A 22860-nucleotide genomic window follows, 5' to 3' on the forward strand; every position below is an offset into this window, starting at 1 on the left:
TATTTATTTACTTAATATTATAATAACTAATAATAATAGTATTCTATCATTAATGATAGAAGAGCCATAGTAAAGAATAACAACGTCTAGAAAGAAAAGAAGTACAAAGTAACTACACCATTTACTTGGAATATGTAACTTAAGCAAACTAAACAATTTAAGCACTGGGGGAAAAAAAAAAAAAAAAGGAGAAAGACAACACCAAATCCAGTAGAACAAGCCATGTTGCCAGCCATTTCCTCAAGGGCATTTGACTCAAGGAAGATGAAACAGGACTTGTTCTCAAGGGAGTCAGGCAGGCCTCTCACCTCTTGCCTGATTGATTCTTTCACAGGACATAGCCCAGAAATATAAGTTAACTGTTACCTGCTGTCCAATGCGGGGAAAAAAAAGAATTAAAGTTTCCCCCAGAACTGCAGGACACACTGGCTACCATGGACTTAACAGGTAATATTGAGTCCAATGTGGACCCTCTCTCAGGAATTTTCAAAGGCGATTTTGATCATACTCAATTTTCTCCTTTGGTTTTGACTATAAAATCCAACTGCTATGTAAGATTTCAGGCCCACCGTACTTCCTGAGCAAAGGGTGGTAGTTACACAGCCAATAGTTATGCTGATGTAGACAGTGCTTTAGGTTAAGGGATGGGCTTGTCCCTTCTACCAGGATGAAATAAGTATCTCCACATATGGGATTCAGGAACTGGAGATGAATCAGGAGCCTGGTGGTTTTAATAGCTGGTCTACAGGGGACCTGAAGAGCTTCTCGTCTGGCTCAAATGGGTGGATGATGTACAGGTTTGATTCACACTTGAGTAAATGGATCAAGAATGGAGACTGATAAGTCCACATCACATAACTATGAGGATGAAGAATTGAGACCATCTGTGTTAACATAACTATTTCTTCCAGGGTATTCTTGCTCAGGATATTAAGGCTTTAAACTAATAAATCACTTTGCTGTTTGCTGCAGGAAATTCCTACAAAACAATTTGTCCTGGCAAACACTATGCTTACCTGGGAAAAGCCTGCTTATCAAACAATAGTTAACTCACCAAGACTCTATTCAAGACCAGTTTCTTGCTGCATCCAGCAATCCTGAACCATGATGTCACATACTCTGCTGAAATCTAATCATTTCTCTCTTCAAAAATGCAGCTCAAAGGGTTAGCATCCAGACCCATACACCCTATAAAGATGCCTCCTGTGCTCCCACTTGCACCCCAGTGGGACTGTATTGTGGTAATGTCTGTCATTACTGTAGTCAGCTTATTGAATTTAGCTTTACTATATCAACAGGCTCTTCTGATGGGTTTTTTTTTTAGTCCAAAATTGATGCAATAAATCAGGTTTAGTCTTTTGCAAATGAGAAGCATATAAATGCAAGTTAATACAAACTTACAACTCATCAGGATGGAATAATCAGTAAACATTGTCAGTTTTCCTCATTAACTAAAAGGCTTCTATATCATTCCTCCTTTGAGGAAAAAGGTCTGGTGTTTGAACACCTGCCTATGACAGATGTCAAATGTACCTTTTACCTCCATTTTGTAGTCATTTACATGATTCTGTGTTTACCAAATTTTGTACAATGAGTATGCATTACTTTAAGGGTGAAAGGATACAAAGTAAAAGCCATAAAGAGGAAATGAATGCCCAAGTGCAAATTTGAAATGACCAGGGAGTCTTAATTTGCAACATACACACAGAGTACATCAAACACCCACTGAGAATCTTCTCTCACTCACTAAGCTAGCAAGGTGCTTTTAACCCATTAACATCAATATGCAAATTGGAAAGTGGTACAGTTTTAATCATGCTGCTTTTGGTTCTCTCTTGCCTGATCACAAGAGGCCCCTTGGTATTTGATAAAATACACCAGCTAATAACGTTCAATCAGTCTAGGGTGAGACCCAGGAATCTGTTTTACTGTTGTTAATTTGTAATGAGGACTTAAGTGACTCATACAATCAAGCAGAGTGTAAAACACACTTGCCTATAGCACCAATTCACTGGACTGCAAATTCGGCTTCTATCATAAAACCATCCAGCAGCAAAAGAACAGCTGAGCAGTTGACAAAGATCGCCTTGATTGTTTTACACAGGGTGGCATCTCGCAGCTCTTGGGTCCTGGGCCTATCTTGGAAGCACTAAGTCACAAAACCTCCAACCTACTGTAAACTATAAAACCCCATAACAGCTCGCAGCTGGGCTCAGGCAAGCTCCCACCGCTGCCCCTCCCCCCCAGAGCTGGCTCAGAGCAGGCTTCCCTCCACTCCACAGCTCCCCATGCAGCCCTGCAAAGTGAGTGAGTCTGCCCATTAGCAATCCCCCAATCAAGGCTTCCTTTTACCTTAAAGAAACTTCCACGCTTGTCCAGACCGCGGGCGCCCATGGTCCAAGCTGACATCTCCCCCAGCGACACTCTGGGACTCCTGAAGGTAGAGACTCCTGAAGGTAGAGACATTATTAATGGTTAGTCCAGCCTGTAGGAAATTCCTTTCTAAGCCACAGAACACTCACAACAACGGTCCTGCCAAGATCTTTTTCCGTCAACAACACAGTGCCATTTATTTCCCACCAAAGCCCTTCCATCCCCTTTCAGGCTGATTTCCTGCCCCAGACAGCACAGTCCCTAGCCTGCGCCCCACCTCGCTGCCCCACCTCCCGCTCCTCAGCTGACGCACAAGGTCTCTGGCACTGCGGAAAGTATAATGATTGCTTTGTGTGTTTGCTTGACCTCACGCTCGAGTCCTAAAGGGACCGATATTAGATGTCACCGTAATCTGCTCTGAAGCTTATGGACTTAATGTGGCTCAACACAGAGGGAAGGCAGAAGAATGAGGCCCTGCATGTCCCAGGAAATCCTGCTGGAATGGGATGAGGTCATCATCAGCTCTGCTAGCCCTCTCCCCCAGGCAAGGTCAACACAAGGGCACTGGGAAGAAATCCCTTTATTTTCTCCTTAGAAATCAGAGATGGGGATGAAATCCTGTTGTCCCCATTGACAGAGATGAGTCTGCGTAAGGAAGAGCCCGGAAACAGCTCCATGATAACCCAAGGTGGGGGGCAGGGCACTTTGGAATGCACAGAAAAATGTAAAGGCATGATATGATTCTGAATCATAACTGTGGCCATTTCAGCTTGGAATTTCCCTCACTTGAGCATCAAACCCCAATAATCCTCCCTCTTGGCTACAAAGCCTTCAGTGTCCACGTCTAAGTAAAATACATACACACCCAGGCAGCTGGCCGCATCCCAGGCAGTGTGCATCGAGAACCTAGGTAGCATTCCTGAACCTTCCTTACCCAGGGAGACTGGGCCAGGAACAAAACTGTTTGCCCACTCACGATCTCTTCCGCTCACCACAACATGCCCACAATAAAGCTCGTCCTGATTATGACCAACACGGTGTAAGGACAGTAAAGTGAAAACACGTCACACCACATCAAGGAATATTAAAAGGGGTTCAACTGCGGGGGTGGGGGTGGGGAGGCACCAAAGCCACGGTCACTGCTGCCAGTTTGCTAAAGCTGTCTCATTATGCGCTAGGAGACAGGGAGCCAGCAGCTCCAAGGGACTTGTCAACAAGTGTTAAAGTGTAATTACTTAGCAGAGAACTACATGTGCATTAGCGAGCAATGCTCTTTGGAAAGAGGCTCATTTTGGCCCTAAAATTGGCCTCTGTGTTCCCATCCACCGCGGGCTCCACTGATCTGTGGAATCCCATCTAGGGAGATAATAATGCAGTGCACACCCATCCCTCTTTCCTGAACCTTCACCTATATTAGTGAAGGTTCAGTCACTTTAAAGGTTTGGAGGTGCCTTCCCTGTGTTTCTCTCCACTTGTGTTTCTCTCCTCTATCCCTCTGGGATGAAGGCCAACACTCTAAAGCCTCCTGAGAAGACTGGTGAGCTTTCCTTTGCAATTCTGCTGACCTCAGAGCATTAGGTTCTCGGACTCAGCAGCTGAAAGCAGCCCCAGCTCCCAGGCCTTTGAAGTTCATCGCATATTAGCAAAATCCACAGATTGGAGCGACTCCAGAAGGAAAACATAGTGCTGTGTTCAGAACCAAGAGGGGAATAGGAGCCACACTGTAACCTTGGGGAGCAAATGATTAACTTTCCATGTGGAAGCACACACATCAACAAAGGACGCCTCTCAAAACCAAGCCTCATATGTAATTCTTTTCCTTTCAGGCATTTTCTCGGCAAAGGATTTGACATCATACAGCAGGGGAGGAGCTGCCTGGCCAGAACCAAGATTTCATTCCTCATCCAGGCCTAAGTCTCTTTGTTCTGTTCCGAAGATTTCCACAAACCCCTTCTGATGAGCCATGACAGGCAGGGAATTTTGCCTATAGAGACGGAGCAGCTTGGATTCCAGAAGTTTACCAGTTTAATTAGCTTGCCTGAAAATTGCGTGCCTGCGCTTCAACCTCCGATGGTCCTCGGTGGAACATCCAGTTTGGATTCTGTGCATGCGAAGCAGATAGACCCATCACATTTCTTCAAGAAAATGCAGGCTGCCTCCCTCCTTCTTCAAAGGGCTGCTCTAGGAGGGAGGTGACAGCAGGCAACAAGAGCAGGTGGCCAAGCGCAACAGTGGGTCCTTCCCGTTAAATAAAATCTAAGCAGACAGTGCTTTCCTGATTGTTCTCATTGAAAAAAATAAAAAAACCTCTCAAGGACCCCAAAGAAGTTCTGGTGTAAGGTCCTTCCTGTTGTAGCAACAGTTTCCTTCCTAAACCATAACCTCTAATGTGTTAACTTAAAATGGACAGAAATTGAAGCTAACTTAAAGGGATAACTTCTTTCTATTCATGGTTCCACACCCCTTTCTGCCCCGAGGTATTACACCAGCAATTTAGTCCTAAAACCATCCCAGTAACAGGCTAGACAGAGAAACCAAAGGGGGGCGGGGGGGAGGGCAGTAGTTTTAAGAGGTTGTAAAATTCCTCCAGATTTATATGTTGGGAGCTTGCTCCTTTCCTGGTAAAGTGGATTCTTGAAAAATGAGCCCATTGTGTCCATCCAGTGGATCTTTCCAGATGCTAGCTTTAGCTAGCAAAAAACAAAACAAAACAAAACAAAACTTCCCAAAAACAACAAAAAAGTAAGTGTGGGGGGGAAGCCCTAATGGGACACTGTAAACATTTGGGAGCTGCCAAGCCTTTTCAATAACACCACCGAAGGAATGTAAACGAAGCGAGTGGCTCCAGAAAGCTAAAGGACAAAGGCAGGAAGTGAATATCCCTCCCAGAAAACACCAGCCTCCACCACTTGGGAGTAAACCTAGCTGTGGCTTTTCGTGTGGCCCCAGGAGCCACTGCTGATGTGAAGGTCTGTCCTGAATTTTCAGCATAAAGGACTCACTGAGCAACCTGGCCACGCCTGGTCCGGCTGTGGAGCCCATTCTACCGAGAGCCTCCGAGGACAGCCACTGAGGCCCCGCCGCCCAGACCCTGGCTGCAGGCTGGCCACAGGGAGACAGACGGACACCTAGTGGCTAGCTTCCAGGTCACTGATCAGCGGGGCTGGGCTGAGACCCTGGCACTCTTGCAGCTTTTGCGCTACTGGGCCACAGGCCAGATCTTGCCAAGACAGGAGGGACCGTGGTGTAGCCACCTTCCTCCCATGCTCTCCTCTCCCCCCTCCATTTATTTAGTCAAACCACCCTTCCTCCTTATTGGCCTCAGGTCACAAGTGCAGACTCACAGGAGAAGCAGAAGGACACTTGCACTGGCATCCACTACTCACAATTAGAAGAGGCTTCACCTATTCAAGGCATGGGTTTGCAGCGCCGAGCCACTCTGACAGGTGGCCGCAAAAGCCTTCTAACCACTACCTTTCTTCTTCTCCTTCCTAGCAGCTGCATGAGACGAGGCAAAGTGGACTTCAGCTCTTGGTAAACAGATCTCGTTATTATAATTATTTTACAGCCAAACTGACTGAAGAAGGATAAAGTGACTCACCCCTGGGGATCCGTCAAGTCAAGGCCAATCCTGAGAAGTGCACATCACCTTTCTGCCCAGTTCCTTTAAGTGGCTCTGATGACGGCAGGTCTGCCTTGTGAATGCTTTTCGTCGTTACTAAGAGGTAGAAGCCAGTGGGGCGGCTCTGTGTCTGGATCCAGGGAAGGTCTCTGAATATTTCCATAATTATCTTTGTATTACCACGGATTTTACAAGCTGGACAGAAAAACTCTATTCCAGGCTCTGGGTTGACCAATCAAATTACGTGAATTTTTTTCAACCTATGTGAATTTTTAAAAAATGTTTTTCCTTTAAGCATTTTTTCCCTTGTATCACTGTCCAGCACTGATTTTCCCTCAGTTGACAGTCAAACTTTTTTATTAAACAGTTTTAAGATTATGATATTTTTTCATTGAAAAGGGAAACTAGTTTGTGAGAAGAAATCAAAAGCAAAATACTATACTCCCCATCCTCTTACTAATCACTGTATTTTTATTCTTTCATTTTTTAAAAAGATTTATTTATTTATTTGAGAGAGAGAGAGAGAGAGAGCACACAAGCACGGGGGGTGGAAGGGGGCAGAGGGAGAGGGGGACAGAGAAATCTCAAAGCAGATTCCCCTCTCAGCACGGAGCCCAATGCAGAGCTCAATCTCAGGACCCTGAGATCATGACCTGAGCCAAAATCAAGGGTTGGATGCTTAACTGACTGAGTCACCCAGGTACCCCTAATAACTGTGTTTTTAAATAAAATGGGGGGCAATGTTCAATACCTCAATTTTCCCAAAAGTAGCCAAGCATCATAAAATAATTTTCTTCCTTCCTTCCTTCCTTCCTTCCTTCCTTCGTTCCTTCCTTCCTTCCTTCCTTCGTTCCTTCCTTCTTCCTTCCTTCCTTCCTTCCTTCCTTCCTTCCTTCCTTCCTTCCTTCCTTCCTTCCTTCTTTCCTTTCTTTCTTTCTTTCTTTTTTTTTTTTAAAGCAAGGTGCATTTCTGTCACTTGTAAGACCAGCCTGACAATGAGACTAATTTCACTGAAGGTCAAGCCCTTCCATCCTTGGAAAACTGGTGCCTCACAGAGCCTCTCGCAATATCCACACTGCATTAGTTTTGCTGGTGCTCACATGGTCAAGGTGTGGACACTTGCACCAATGGCAATGCATGCCACCTTGGGCAATAGGTGGGCAGCTGAACTGCCAAGAAATTCCTGCCTTTCTTGGATGGGAAACTGCCTCTCTCACCTCCTACCCAAGGCCCTCATTTGACCCCCTGGACCATTCAAGAATTAGCTTCCTGGCTCCCCCTCTTCCATATCCCTGTAGACATCCCTATTACTCCAATGAGTGGCTGCTTCTCTTGAGCATAGCTCAGCTATTGAATTGAGTCTACACTGCAGATTTAATGGACTGAGTAATACACTTAAAAAAATAAGTTTGAATTAGCTGTCTCTAGAGACCCTGAGTCAACAACTCATGTCCAATAATTTATTAGAAGTGTCTTCAAGAAACACTAGGTGGGGAGGGGAAGTGACATGGGGGAAGAAGAGCAGCAAATACAAAGTGCATGACCAAGCATGTAGCCACTGGGCAACTGGACTTCAACTCTTCTGGGGAACACTGGAAACCCGTATAGACCATGCCTCAGAGTAGTCTCAACTGAGGGACAAGGGAGCTGAGGAGATGACCAAATGTGCCCAGTCACTGGTTGAAAGCTGCTCCTAGGAGGTCTTAATTCACCAGCATTTCCACCATGCCTCTAGTGTGGATAAAATGGGCTCTAGTGGCCAAAGAGAGCCCTTAGGCAAAGTTGGCAGTTGGAAATCAGGCCGGCATGCATGGAAATGGTAAGTACCCAAGGGATATGGGAAGAGCTTGACAGTGGCTGCTACAACTGGCAACTTTTAAAAAATCAGGACATTTTGCATAAAATGTAGATATGTAGCTTCTCTGGTCACACTGAGCTGTCATTCAGCATGGCCACAACTGGCTGACTCTGAGTGTTCTCTTTAGATGGGACAGAAGCTCTTTTAGTTCACACTGCCTCTACTCCCCTCATTCAGATGCCCTGCCCCACCCAGCCACACCCCTTGTAGAGCACCTGCATTGCCCATGTTGTACCTGATAAGCAGTGTGAGTGATTCTGTTCACCCCATCCCCTCAGATGATTGGACTGGCAATGTTACAACTGTCCCCGGCTACTATTTCATTGGCTGTTCTCGGATGAAGTAGAATCTTCTGTTGAAGATTTTGAGCTGAGAGTCACAGGGCAGGTGCTTATGCTTGAAAGTTGGATTTGCATCCATATGCCTACTTGATTTATGGAGAGCATATATCCTGAGTGAGCAGATACGCAGGGCTACTGGTTCACAGTGGGCCAGGAAGGGAGAATGCACATGTGCAACTGAGAATCTTGACCTAAGGCCATTGGCCTTATAATTCCCACCAGGCCTGGCAGTGCCGAGGTTCAACACATCTTAAATCTTGACAATAAATGCTCCCTTTTCTTGAGTACTTTGAGTGGATTTATATTCCTTTTCATCAAATATACTGGACCAGAATAGCTTCAGAAAGATAACCATGAGTTTTCAGATGAAATGTTTTCATCATCTTATCAAATATTTTTATTTATTTATTTATTTATTTATTTATTTATTTATTTATTTAAAAAGATTTTATTTGTTTATTATGAGACACACACACACACACACAGAGAGAGAGAGAGAGAGAGAGAGAGAGAGAGAGAGAGAGAGAGAGGCAGAGACAGGCAGAGGGAGAAGCAGGCTCCATGCAGGGAGCCCGATATGGGACTCGATCCCAGGACTCCAGGATCACACCCTGAGCCGGAAGGCAGACGCTTAACTGCTGAGCCATCCAGGCATCCCATTATCAAATATTTCATCCAAAGATCTTGGAATAAAGTAAGGCACACACTGAAGAAAAAGTCCTATCAAATCAGAGAAGAACTTGCTGGTGTCACCTCTGGTGGGGACATTTTAGGTAAACACAGGACAAGGAAGCCTTTGAACCTTCAAAGGGAAGATGCTTCAATTTGGGGGTGAAAACAAACAAAAGGCACATTTCTACTTTTTATATCAACACTCCAAGGCTGAATGGAGGCTTTGTCATGTGTTTACCTCTCTCTTTTATTTTATTTATTTATGTATTTATGCATGTATGTATTTATCTATTTATAGAGAGGGAAGAGGGGCAGAGGGAAAGAGAGAATTTTAAGCAAGCTCCATGCCCAGGGCAGAGCTGGATGTGGGGGCTCAAATTCATGACCCCAAGATCATGACCTAAGCCAAATCAAGAATCGGAGGACGCTTAACCGATTGAGACCCCAGGGGCCCCTACCTCTCTCTTTCCAAAAATTTAAGTTCCTGAGTTGAATGAAATGGAATTGATTCAGCTTCTCTAATCATGAAATAGTTGTGGATTGTCGTAAAGATGTTTTTACCCTGTTATTTTAATCTGGTCTTTGTGTCTTCAAGGACATTTTAACTCAATGCTTAACAAGCACAAATATTTCCACCGGAATTGGAATGACCAATATTGACCATTTCCATGGAGAAAATATTTTCTGGAGCACACTCCATTAAGCCGTCTTAAGTCCTTGGTCAGTTTTTTACACATTTTAACTACACATTTTACAGTTAAAATGTTTAAAGCTTTCTTCAATTCTTTTTTTTAATTAATTAATTAATTATTAATTATGATAGGCACACAGTGAGAGAGAGAGAGAGAGAGGCAGAGACACAGGCAGAGGGAGAAGCAGGCTCCATGCACCAGGAGCCTGACGTGGGATTCGATCCCGGATCTCCAGGATCGCGCCCTGGGCCAAAGGCAGGCGCTAAACCGCTGCGCCACCCAGGGATCCCGCTTTCTTCAATTCTTTTTAATTTTGTACCTTTCTTCTTTTCTGATCTAAGAATTTAAAGCTACAAATATTCTGTTTCATTCCAAAGATTTATAGTCTTAGATTTTATGCATTGATCTATGATCCACCTCAAATTAATTTTTGTGTATGGTGGGAGGTAGGGGGTTGGGAGTCTTTACTTTTCCACATGGTTATCCATTTAATTTTGATTTTAAGGAAAATGGTTTTTAGGGATGAATTCTGCTCTTTGTAAACTTTATTTTTTTTTAATTTTTATTTATTTATGATAGTCACACACACACACACACACAGAGTGAGAGAGAGAGAGAGAGACGCAGAGACATAGGCAGAGGGAGAAGCAGGCTCCATGCACCGGGAGCCCGACGTGGGATTCGATCCCGGGTCTCCAGGATCACGCCCTGGGCCAAAGGCAGGCGCTAAACCGCTGTACCACCCAGGGATCCCTGTAAACTTTACATTAAAGATGTGATTGAGCAAAAAGAATTTTGTCTTCATGAAACTCTACTGCTTAACATTCCTGCCCCATAAGGTGGCAGTAATTATTTTCATAATTTTTATCAAGTTCCAATTTCCCTGGGTTAAAGTTTGAATACACATTTTGCAAGATTATTCAATGAGTCCGCACATTTTTATAAAATAACAAATATGACTTGCATAGTTTAAACTCTTGTAAGGTTTTCTCCTACCAGTGTAATTTTGCCCAGACCAAGGTTTATTTCACTTCCCCAAATTCCAAACAAATGAATTCATAAGTCAGGTTTGGATCTATAACAAATGATGTTCAGTGCCGCTTCACCTACTTCATTATGAATTGGTTACAGTACTGGATACTTTGTATTTCTTAGATAATCAGTGAGAAAAGTGGAAGCAATTCTCCTTTGAACTTGTGGAATACTCTGTTGCTCAGCAATAGACTACTGTAATTCCAATCTCAATGTTCTTTATTCTTCTATTTTGTTTTGTTTACTAAAGAACATACACACAATCTCAATGGTTACATAAAAATGTCTTTAAGAAAGCAAGGCTCATGTTAAGTATTCTTGCCACAATAAAATAAAATAGTCCTAGATTAAAATGTCACGACAACCACCACTGAAGGACAAAAAGAAGGACATCATCCCTATAGATTAAACTAGCCCCCGGGGCACATAATGCCTAGAATTTCCTGTCCTGAGTTGCTTCTCTTTCCTTCATTTGGATCCTGTACATATTGATGTCTTTCCAAACTTTCCATTTCACTGTGAGGACACCTACCTGCCCCTTTAATCAGGGGATGTGCTGGAAAATGCTTAACAATTGATTTTTGGGGGGATTAAAAGCCCCCAGCTTTAGCATTAGCCTATTTTGTGGGGTAAATACTCTCATCACGGCCAATCTCAAGTCACCACCGAACATCAACAAACTTGCAAAGTTCATGAAAATCAGACAATCAGCTCTACTGAGCAGGGAGACGTGACTCCTTGGCCCATTCTAAACCCCGTGGTCTCTGAAGAGGTTGCTTTCATTTGATTCTTCATACACTGAGGTAATAAAAGAGAGCAAAGTAAGAAACTAGATCTCTAGACTGAAATGAAACTACAATACTCATTCCTAGTAAGACATGAGACATGTCTGGCTTTCATCTCAACCAAGGTGAGTGATCCCATCAGGAAAACCTGACGGAAGCTGTATGTTTAGGCTGTTATTTTAGACTTAACAGGCTCTGTTTCTTTACACGTTGGAGAAGAGGAGAAGAAAAGATCTTCCCTCAGCCAACCAGACATTGGGGATCCCAACTGCTTTATTCAGTATAGTATCTCTAATACATGACACAGTGACTGGCATGTATATGCTCAGTTTTTTGGACAAGTAAGTGCATGAGATTTTACAGAGAAGCCATCAACGCTGAAAAGAAGGGTTTATAAGAAATGGCTTCATCAAGAGCATAAATGATAAGATGAACTGTAACGCCAAGAATGACAAGATAAGCTCAAACACCTGTTATGTGCTGTCAACCCACGTAACACACTGAAATAAATCCTTCTTCATGCTACTTTGGAACACAAGGATGTTGGTTTAGGCCACCCATATGTTCTCTCTGTTGTTGGATTTTTCCACCAGAGTCTATGATATGGAGGCCTTTCCTTTCTATCACACACAGACCCACTTTGTTCTCTGCAATTTGCTATCCAATCATGTTTCTCAACTTTTTCATTTTTTGCACAGATCAGGATTCTAGAGTGGATAGTGGAGGCACTGAGCTATTGATTGTGTCTGGGCTCTAATTCCTCCTAATGGGATGCTAGGTGGGCATGAATATTGTGGGGCCTGCCTGGGTTAAGAAGACAAATGGAGGGTCATAGGCTCGCAGGCTCACATACTATATGTCTGAATCTTTAAAAATTATAAATCAAGACTACAAACTGTTAAATAAAATGCATTCTATCCTCCTGTCAAGACAAATATCCTTTATAAGGACTTGGAAGGTCAGGCTTCAATTTGAAATTTTCAGACTCTTCAGTGTTCTGTACTGATTGTGGGGACATGGGGCAAACCTGAACCTACCCCAGAAGGCTACCCTTCTCTTCTGACAGCTCTGTGGACAACCCAGCTTTCCTGTCTATGCTGAATTCCCTGTCCAAACTTCCAACCTGTGCAGGTTGTGCCACAAGGCTTGGAGCATGCAGGCAGGGATTCCAGAGTGCTGTGCATCTAGAGCAAGAAGGGAAGGGAGATGTAGGCTCCAGGCTGGCATAACCCTTGATGCCACAGGGAGTGATGAAGCTGGAGTGAAACAAAATGCATAGCTCAGGACAGAGGCCCCTCTTGCCCAGGTCTTGGGCATGTTGGATCATGTTAGGACCAATGAGAGAATAGACACAGTCCACTACTGGTTTGATCTTTTTGCCCACGCTCACCTGACCTTGGTTTGCAAAAGTGTAAGATTCAGTGCTAAGTGGCCCTACTTACACCCTGGTGGCACTTGGGAAGAGAGACAGGCTTGTATTCAATAGCCCTAAGGCTTCCTAATTCCTCTCTAGCTCTTAATTTCAGTTTAAGAGGTTACACTCCCTCCTTAAAAGCATTCTGGCTGTTATACTCCTTCCTCCACCTTCTCTCTCCCTTTGGCTAATTCTAAAATACTATAGCCCCTCACTATGGGTCTACCACCTCAGGGTCCTCCACCAATCCTGTCTCAGTTCTAACCAGCTGCCTTTCCCCTGCCAGCATCGTCATCTTGGAGGTCCAAACGTACCCAGTAGGTACTGAAAAATACTTCAGCCTTGTGTCTGAGATCAATCCTCCAAATGCACACTTGTTTTGGGCTGTGTATATTTGGGGATATATTATGACCTTCTACAATCAGTTTCTCCTGACTCTGGGTTATTGCAGATGATAGGAAACTGGATAACATGCCTGAGAATCCCCCCAAAGCTGATTATCTTGGCAAAATAAGACCTCCATCTCTGGCTATAATAGGTCTCCAGCAAAAACGAAGAGTGGAGGTTAATGCTTTTATCTCCCTGAAGACCTTACCCTCTTGCTCTTCTTTAGATGGCTGAAAGCCTTTGTGTGAAAGCCAGGAGAAAGAGTTCATGTCTGCTTCAGTACTGAGCCAAGCTATCTCCCTCTCTGTCTCCACTGGCCTCACCCAAGTGGTGGGGTCCAGACATAACATAGCTAATGCCCATGACTCTGGGGACAGTGGCCCAGCTGGCACATGGCACTCTGATTTATAAAGGGTTTTTACCCATATATCCCCATTTCCTGCCTGTTATGACATCTCATGTTACATGGCACTTCTATGTACAAATGTGAGGCTCCCCTCTGGCTGGAAGCTTCTATTTTAACCAAGGCCTTCTCCAGGAACCAACTGCTTTCTTTGCTCAGTTAGGGCCTGAGTGTTTCCTTCTCCTTCCTGCTCCCTGTTTCTAATTATTTTCTATCCCTTTTGCTACTTCATGAAGGTGTACAAAGAGAGAAAAAAGAAGTCAAATCATTCAGCTGGCAGACTTGTGCACTATTTCTAGATTGCAACTATGTATTTTGTCTGGTTCCAATTTAGAAAAAAAGCAAAGCTAACAAAACCCAGTCTTTGCTGAGTCCTCTTCCTGCTTTCTGAACTCAGAAATACCTGTCTGCAAAAAAGTCCAAGAAGCAGCACTCCTTTTGGCTTCTTCTCCTGAAATGCAGCTCTGAATGTTGAGTGCTGACTTTCCACTTAACATTCCGTTCCTCTGAAGTCCCCACACCCTTATGTTAACGAGGGCACCAGGCGTGAAACCTTGCTTGACTCCGCACATCAATCACTGTGCAGTTCTGCAGAGTCTTCTTGCTGAGATGGCTGTCATCTTCATTCCCATTCTCCACAACCACTCAGACCTTGGGCCACGGCAGCCTCAATGATTTCTGCAGCTCTGTGCAGCCCCACTGTCTGCATCTGCTCCATTCCGTGCCACAGGAACATTCTATACCAAAGGGACCGTCCTTTTCCAGCATCCTGCTGCCCTGCTCACAAGCCAATTTTTAGAATCGAAAATCCATATTCCCTGGTTAGGTATTCAGGGTCCCTTTTTGATCTGTTTCCAGCCCAATTTTCTAATCTCAGCAGTGACATGTATGTAGATTGGCACTGCTCCCTCCAGAACAGAGATCTGAATGATCCCACATGAGTGGAGAGAGAGAACGTTCCTGACTAGCACTGGCCTATCCTGGCGGAGCATTTTCCCAGGGAACATTTGCAGGTGATCACTCCTGGTCACACTGTCCAACCTTGAGTTGAAAATGGACTAAATTGGCAATCCTGGGAGGATAAGATTATGAAGCCACCATGCATGATGCAACAGTGACTTGCCCCACCTTGTCCCAGCTCCCTCATCTCTCAGGTGGGAGAGTTCTGATGTGTAGACTCTACACTCTTTCCCAGGGGTATCTCTTGAGATTGGGCCTCAGGTGCCCCAGTGGGGCTGGCTTGGTAACAAACTATTTAGTGGCTAACTATCTTTTCTTCTCACTTCCAAACTTGCCAACAGCATCCCTTCCAAATCCCAAGAAACTATTTGCACTTGAATCCTTATCCTTGTCTGTTTCTGGGGGCAGCCATGCCAAGACAATCATGGACAATCATGGATGGATGTGAACATACACACACCATAGACATGGACACAACACATGTGCATGCACACACCACACATAATAGCACCAACACATGTGCACGTGCGCTTGCACACACACACACACACACACACACACACATACACATTTGCTTAATAACACGCTTTAATGACTGCTTCCTTCCCCATCTCTCCTGTGTCTACTGGCATTCCCCGAGATCACCTCCCAGGAAATGGTCTATACTGGAATTCTTGTTTTAGAGTCTGGTTCCCAAAAAAAAAAAAAAAAAAATAGAGTCTGGTTCCCTAGTTGTCTTAGCAATCCCGCTCAGCTGGTACTGAATTTACAATTAATGGAAACATTTTTGCCAATATAAAATCCAGAAAAAACCCCACATATATTGAATAAAGTTTGGGTGTCCCTATAAATAACCGCTACCCTTTGTGAGTATAACTAATATTATCCAGTTAAGACTAATGAAAAAACTGAAAGACTTATTTTCAAATTGTTGCAAATTTCCCACAATTAAAAGACTTGTTACAGAGGATGTGATTTTTATCGATACAAATTTTTTTTTCCAAAATAAAGTCAAAGACTTTGATTCATCCTCTTGAGATGCTTATGCACTTTGGTCCAGCTCTGCTCCCACCTGACCACAATTAAAGCTTTTAAGAAACTCCTATTCTTCTCATCATAATCCCTTGCTTGTTTCACCAAGGTCATCAGCAATTTTTATTTATTTATTTATTTTTTTAATTTATTTTTATTTATTTATTTTTTTAAGGTCATCAACAATTAATCCCACAATATAAATAGGCCCTTGAATCAGTGAGGAGCTTTTATGTTGTAAGTAACAGAAAATACAATTCAAATTGGCTTAAAAATAAACAGTAATGTCTCCTTACAGACTACTCGTTAGCTACATAAGAAATGATAGTAACTATATAGAGAAGAAACTACATAAGATGCTCAACCAGGTGATCAGAGTTAAAATCCCTACTGAGGGTGGACAGATGCTACATTCTTCCTGATGTGATGCGCCAAGAATATAACCTCAGTTATAGGGCATTCCAACAGGAGGTGTGAAACCTGAATCCAATCACAAAGAAACAGCATATACACCCCAAATGAGGGACATTAAATAAAAACCCAGATTCTACACAAACATCAATGTCATGAAAGACAAAGAAAGAAAGGCTGAAAAGTCATTCCAGATTAAAAAGATGCAAACCTCTGAAAAACACATGACCCTTGACTGGAGAAATAAATATGCTATAGAGGATGTTATTGGGAACATCTAAAAATTAGTATCTATAGTTCCGATCAATGACTAAACCTCAGTCTTGGATGATCGGACTGGGGGAATGAAGAGAACACCCCTGTTATTAAAAACAGCCTATGGAAGTAGTAAGTAGTAATAGGATGGGAGGACTACAACCTGCTCTCGACTGGTACAGCCAAAGGGGTGAAAAGGTACAGATCGGTGAATTTGCATAAATGTTAAACAGGGGTTGTCTGAACTCTTCTTACAACTTTTTTAGTGAAGTTTGGCATCATTTCAAAATAAAAACTTAAAACTCTTTAAGCAGTACAAGGGATATACTGATGTCTAGGCTGCACGAAGCATGGGCCAATCCAATGGTTCCATGATTTCCACAGGGCCCTGTTTCCCTGGCTTGTCTCTATGTCTTGGTTCTGCCTTCCTGTGCTCAGGGCTGTGTGTGCTCTGTGTGCCCCGTGGTAGTGAAAAGAGAGCAGCAGCTCCTGCCTTCACACCCCCACGTCTACATATCCAGAGACAGCTCAGGTCCCTCAGAAGGGTGAGTGAGGGTCTTCTTTCCCAGAAACCCTTGCCTCATGTTTGAGAAACCCTGCTTGCTCTGAAACACAAAATCTAATTGAGATGAGATGCCAACCCTGACATTTAGGACACGAAGTCCAAGCTCTTTAATGCAGTGTATACTGCAGGCTCTTCCCCAACCTGATTCAAACTTTTATTCCTGTTTTATTCCCCCACAAACCATGAGGCCACCCTCACCTGCCATAGCTTTGGATCTCTGCAAGTCTCCTTGTTTGTTTGTTTTTTTATTTTTTTAAAGATTGTATTTATTTATTCAAGAGGGATACACAGAGAGAGGGAGAGACAGAAGCAGAGGGAGAAGTAGGCTCCCTGCCGGGAGCCCAATGCAGAGCTCGATTCCAGGACCCTTGGATCACAACCTGAGCAAAAGACAGATGCTCAACTACTGAGCCACCCAGGTGTCCCAAGTCTCTCTGTTTAAAATGCCCCCATTCACCACTGTGTAAATGCTCCTTGCCTCTCAAGACTCAACCCAAGGATCGCCTTGCCTCCTCTGTGTAACCCTCCTTGGCCCGCATCCTAAGGCCTTCCCTTCTCTGGGTACCATAGCCCCTCGAACAGCCTCCCATGACATTATAATTCCATGTTTCTATTTTATAACCCACAGGCCCTGCATGTTCTCTAACGTTCAGAGTTAGGGAATATGGTCATGCCTATAAAACACAGACGAGATTCTAACATCTGCCCTGCCCACACCATCATACCCCCTTGGCCCAGTGAAATTGTGTGCGATGAATTCCTGTGCAAATCTGTGCGAGAACTTAAAACAGCTCTGAACACTATAAAATTCATTAAAATAAATGTTATTTAATAAAATACATCATAATTAGTTAAAGTATCATACTCTCTTATTTAAGCCACATGGACCAATTGAGAAACTCATGATTTAGCTGATACGTGGAAAGTGCCTATGTTCTAATTTCCTGTTTTTCTGTGAAAGGCCACACTGTCCCAGGCTGGGTCATCCACAGTTTGTGGCCTGGCACTTCAGTAGCCCTGGCTCAGAGAAGAGACCATCTTTCTTTTGCACGGGAAAGTAGGGAAACCTCAGAAAAGCCACACTGTACAAATATGACATCACTAGACTGGGGATCAACCGCACTCAGCCACCATTCTGGAGGCCCAGCTTGGTGTAGACTCCTGTTGTGGAACTTCCTTCAGCTCTTTGAGCACCAGGGTGCCACAAGCCAGACATGCAGACACTGACGGCTTTTGCAGCACCCGCAATGGCAGGCTGCTGATGCTGCCCCTTCCCTGGGCCACAAAAATGCAGCACAGCTTAGAAAGCAGGTTGGCTCACCCCGCTGACTAACATTTGCAGAGCAAGTGTGGAGCTATGGTCCAGGAAAGCCTAAATAAGCACTGGACTCCTCACTCATTTTAGTAAAAAATCTCCCACTGAAAAACCTGGAGGGCACCCCTTAGACGGCCAGCAGAGTTACCTACCATGTGGGCCTCCTGATAGCAGGCACTGGAGAGGGCACAGCATTCCTTTTGTAGCATTCTCAGCAAAGCACATGAACTGAATCCACCTGCAAGGAACATCAGATGCTCCAGACGGAAGGTCTTTACAAAAACAACAGGCTCCTGAACTCTTACAAAATGTCAAGGTCTTAAAAGACCTGGAAAGGATCCGGTCCAGATTGGAAAGCTCTAAAGAGAAATGATAACTAAATGCAATGCACGATCCTGGACTGGATCCTGAGTCTAAAAAGTAAAAGATAAAATCGCTATAAAATGGCATTATTGAGATAATTGGGGAAACTGGAATATGAACCATAGATTAGATAAAAGTATTACATTATTGTTAAATGCCCTCGGTTTGACAACTATATGGTGCTGACATAAGAATCTGTCCTGGTTTAACAACAACAACAACAACAACAAAAAACCAAAAAACCAAAAAACAAAACAAAACAAAAACAAAACAAAACAAAAAAAGAATCTGTCCTGGTTCTTTTTTTTTTTTTCCTTTTTTTTTTCTGTCCTGGTTCTTAAGAAGTAAACAAAGAAGTATTAAGTAGTCCTGAGATGTGAGGCGTGTGACTTCCTCTCAAATCATTTAGAAATAGGTGGTGTGTGTGTGTGTGTGTGTGTATGCGTGTGTGTAGGGGAGAGACAGATAATGATAAAGTAAATGGTAATATGTTAACAATTTACTAATCTGGATAAATAAATGGCATACTTGTTTTTTTGTCCTCTTTGCAACATTTATTTAGTATGAAATTGTTTCAGGACACCCGGGTCGCTCAGCTGGTTAAGTGTCTGACTCTTGATTTTGGCTCAGGTATGATCTCAGGATCATAGGATCAAGCCCTGCATCGGACTCCATGTTTAGCGCAGAGTCTGCCTGAAGTTCTCTCCCTCTCCCTCCACTCCTGGCACGTTAGTGCCCTGGCTCAGTGCACTGGCGTGCGTGTACGCTCTCTCACTCTCTCCAAAATAAATAAGTAAATCTTTATGAAAAGTGTGAAATTGCTTGAAAACTTAAAAATACAAATACAGTCTCATTATACAAAATAAAATAAAACAAGGTTCTCAGTGACAATTTAACGTTTTGACCATTAAAGCTTCCCCATGCAACACTGGAAAATGTGTAATTAAACAGAGAAGGCAAGAGAAAGCTTTATTCTACCACTTGGACATAAGTTTAGCCCAGTAGCGAATTTGACAGTGTTTTTCAGAAGTTTTAAATTTGATATAAAATGTATTTGTGGGGGCATGTCTTGTGAATTTGTTACACAATATTTAAGATATACAACAAAGTTTGGGGTGCCTGGGTGATATAGTTGGTTAAGCATCTGACTCTTGGATTTAGCTCAGGTTGTGATCTCAGGGCCATGAGATCAAGCCCTGCGCTGGGCTCCATACTCAGCACAGATTTCTCTCTCCCTCTCCCTCTGCCCCTCACCCCTGCATTCTCTTTCTCTCTGTCTCTCAAATAAATATATAAATCTTTTTTAAAAAAGATATACAATGAAGATTAAAGATAGTATCACACACCTCGGTACTCACAACCATTGCAAACTCTTCACCATCATATCCTCTTTTCTATCTCAGGAGGTTACAAAAATTCTATACTTGATGTTCACGAGTCCCACATATTTCTTTATGTTTGCTACATGTGTATGCATGCATGTTCTTTCATTATATTTTTAAAAATATAACTTTGAAAAAGAAATTTGAATTAAAGTTTGCATGACCTGTGAAGCATCCCCAAGGAATATTATTAGCATTCTAGAGATTATAGTTTCAGGACCATCAGATGAGCTGATCTTCTAGGCTCTTCAGAGACATTTACTTAGTGACCATAATTCTACATCCTTGGAAAGTAATTTGAATACCACGCCCACAATCCATGAAATGTATGTCATAGTACACACTCAAAGATGTACTGGGACTAGAAAATACTGACTCACAACAGTGACTGTATACATTTCTTCTCAAATCTGCCTTCAATGACATCACATTGGTAAATGGAGATTCCCCATGGCTGGAGCATTTATACCATGGAAATAGGCAGATGCCTAGGCATAGAAAGGTGTTGTAAACACAGGAAACCACTGAATGCACCCAGCTCCCAGGCGCCTTTGATGTGAAAGGGACGAGTTAATTCAAGTTTTTCAGGTAGCCCTTCAGGTACTCAAAAGAAAAATAGAAGAATTGAAGTTTGTTAAGATTTTGTTGGACATAGAGACTGGTATAGAAAATGTCAAGGTGAATCTGGATGATAATTTAAGAAAAACTGCCCAAAACATCCAGATATAATCATGCAGATATAATTCACAAGTGACATCTGTCCAGTAGAGAACAACTCCAGAGATTATGGTTTGACTGCCCTGTACAACGGTAACTAATTTTGTACCTAAGATAGATGAGCATATTTCAGCCGACTTGCTTTGAATGAAATCATTTATACATATTCACCTTTTATATCCTACCTTGAACTAGCCTGACCATGCTGCTGATGCCTTCCCAATAAGTGAAATAAATCCTTAAGCCAGGTTCATTATATGTCTGCAGGAAAGCTATATTTTTAAAACTCTTTTAATAATCATACTTTGGCAAAAAAGACATGAGTTGGAATGAAGGAATTCAGTCTTTTTTTTCTTCTTGCCAAATTCAGTGCTGCCAGCAAAGAGGAGAAGCTTTGGAGAAGTCAGAAGGAAAGATTCAAAGCACACCATGTTGGATAAACCAGTCCTCTTGTTCCTCAGAGCCAAGCCTTATGGTTCTCGAAATGTAACCAAGTCTGGTTGTAATAAGAACCAGGACAATCTTAACCACAAACAGATGGATATTTTGCCAAAAGGGTGGTGCCTCCCTGGGCAAACATAACTAAACAACTTTATGTGAGTTCAACTGTTAACTCCCTGCTCCAGAAAAGAGGACATGAACCCTGCAAACTAAACAGTGCCACCCAGTATGATCCACAGCCAGAGTAACATCAGTAGTAACTTTTTTGCCTGTTAGAACCAGCAGAGTTCTTGTCCTTGTCATTTCTCCCCTCCTGGGAGCTCTTTCTGACATTTTTTCCTAATGATCCTCCTATTCAATTTTCATGTTACAAATATACTGTATATTTATTTCTATGTCATAGTTAATCTGTGATTTATACATAGAAAGACTAACATTTGTTGTCTTTCCCTGTCTACCCCCAAAACAATCTTTGGCTCCTTGGGGCCATTAGAACCCCCACTGAGAAGTTGCACAGGTTATAAACTGACCATTATCAACTGGGCTCTGACAGTCTCATGATGGCCACATGGAGCTTCTCCCTGCAGCATGGAGAAGGTTGCTTTCCCACCAGGGGCATCTTTGCTTTCTATTGCTGAACAACTAGATAATGGCAGAAACAACAGTTCTGAGCGATTTAGGTGCTAGGCACTGAGCCAAGCTTTTACATACTGTCTGTATCATAGTTCTTATAAACAAGAAGAATTTATTGCTCACAGTTCTGGAGGCTGGACGTGCTAGATCAGGCTGCCAGCATGGTTGGGTGAGGGCCCTCTCCTGGTTGCAGACTTCTTGTTGTATTCTCTCACATAAAAGAAGGGGTTAGGGAGCTCTCACATAAAAGAAGGGGTTAGGTTAGAGCACTAATCCCATTTATGAGGGTCTACTCTCATGACCTCAGCAATTCCAAAGGCCCCACTTCCTAATATCATCACCGTGGGCATCAGGATTTCAACATGATTTTTGAGAGGACATATTCTAAGCATAGCATACTTCTGTAGCTGGGTTCCCCCAGAAGAAACCCTGAGGAAAGAATCCCAGAGCAAGCAATTTCTAGGGCAGAGAATCCCAGGAAATACTGGTTGGTGAAAGGGGAGTGAGACACAGAAGGAGAGGATGGTTTTCAAGCCAATTTCACTGGAGTTTAATTTCATAGAGAAACTCTGGCAAACAGCATCAATAACAAGCCTTAGAGTGATCCCATCTGAAAGGGTGAGGGAACTGGGGTATTCATACACCAATACTCCTCAGTGATTGATTGAGTGCTTCTCCTGCTCTCTTTGGACAGAGAGATGCAAATGCTAGGAGCCAGAAGTCAGGTTGGTATGAGCTGAACAGATAAGGCCCAATGTATCAGACTGGGCACACAGACTCATATAATTCTGACAACATCCAGAAGAGACTGGCATACTAAAAAGGTTTAAATGAGGTGTAAATATGTGAAATAATGTTCTCAAAGGCAACAGGAAGTAAGTGGTAGAGCTAAGTGAGGACCCCAGAGGCTACACGCTTAAACCATGCTGCATTTTATATTATCCTTCCTCTTGCACATCCTTGCTGCTCTTCTTGATGTTTCCATTCAAATAGATTCAACAAATTGGTAAGACTCATCTGAGATAGTGCTCCTTTTATATGAATTCATAAGTAAGCAAGGAAGGGAAGGATTTTGAGAAATATAATGAGCTGGATTTTAGAATTTTTGGGTTTGGATTACCAGGAGAACTTCTAGGAAGAAAGATCTGGAAACAGGTACATCAATGGATCTGGTTTTTAAGGAGGGGGGGGTACATGCTGGAGAAAC

General features: G+C 43.0%; 1 protein-coding gene across 7 annotated transcripts in view; it reads right to left on the minus strand.

Annotated features, from left to right (window-relative positions):
- The window catches only part of RIN2 (Ras and Rab interactor 2), a 218767-nt gene that overhangs the window by 104628 nt on the left and 91279 nt on the right, over positions 1 to 22860 (minus strand). For 3 of the 7 annotated variants that reach the window (XM_038571456.1, XM_038571452.1, XM_038571453.1), the window contains exons 3-4: positions 18270 to 18355; positions 2353 to 2450 (exon numbers count right to left, since the gene is read on the minus strand). In XM_038571456.1, the coding sequence (XP_038427384.1) occupies positions 2353 to 2450; positions 18270 to 18342 (171 nt within the window). In that variant the 5' untranslated portion in view covers positions 18343 to 18355. Of the gene's footprint in view, positions 1 to 2352; positions 2451 to 5759; positions 5779 to 18269; positions 18356 to 22860 lie in introns of those variants that run through there. The other 4 variants (XM_038571454.1, XM_038571459.1, XM_038571458.1 and 1 more) reach the window with 2 other exon arrangements.

This window comes from Canis lupus, chromosome 24 (assembly GCF_011100685.1).
Source record: "Canis lupus familiaris isolate Mischka breed German Shepherd chromosome 24, alternate assembly UU_Cfam_GSD_1.0, whole genome shotgun sequence".
Taxonomy (NCBI): Eukaryota; Metazoa; Chordata; class Mammalia; order Carnivora; family Canidae; genus Canis; species Canis lupus.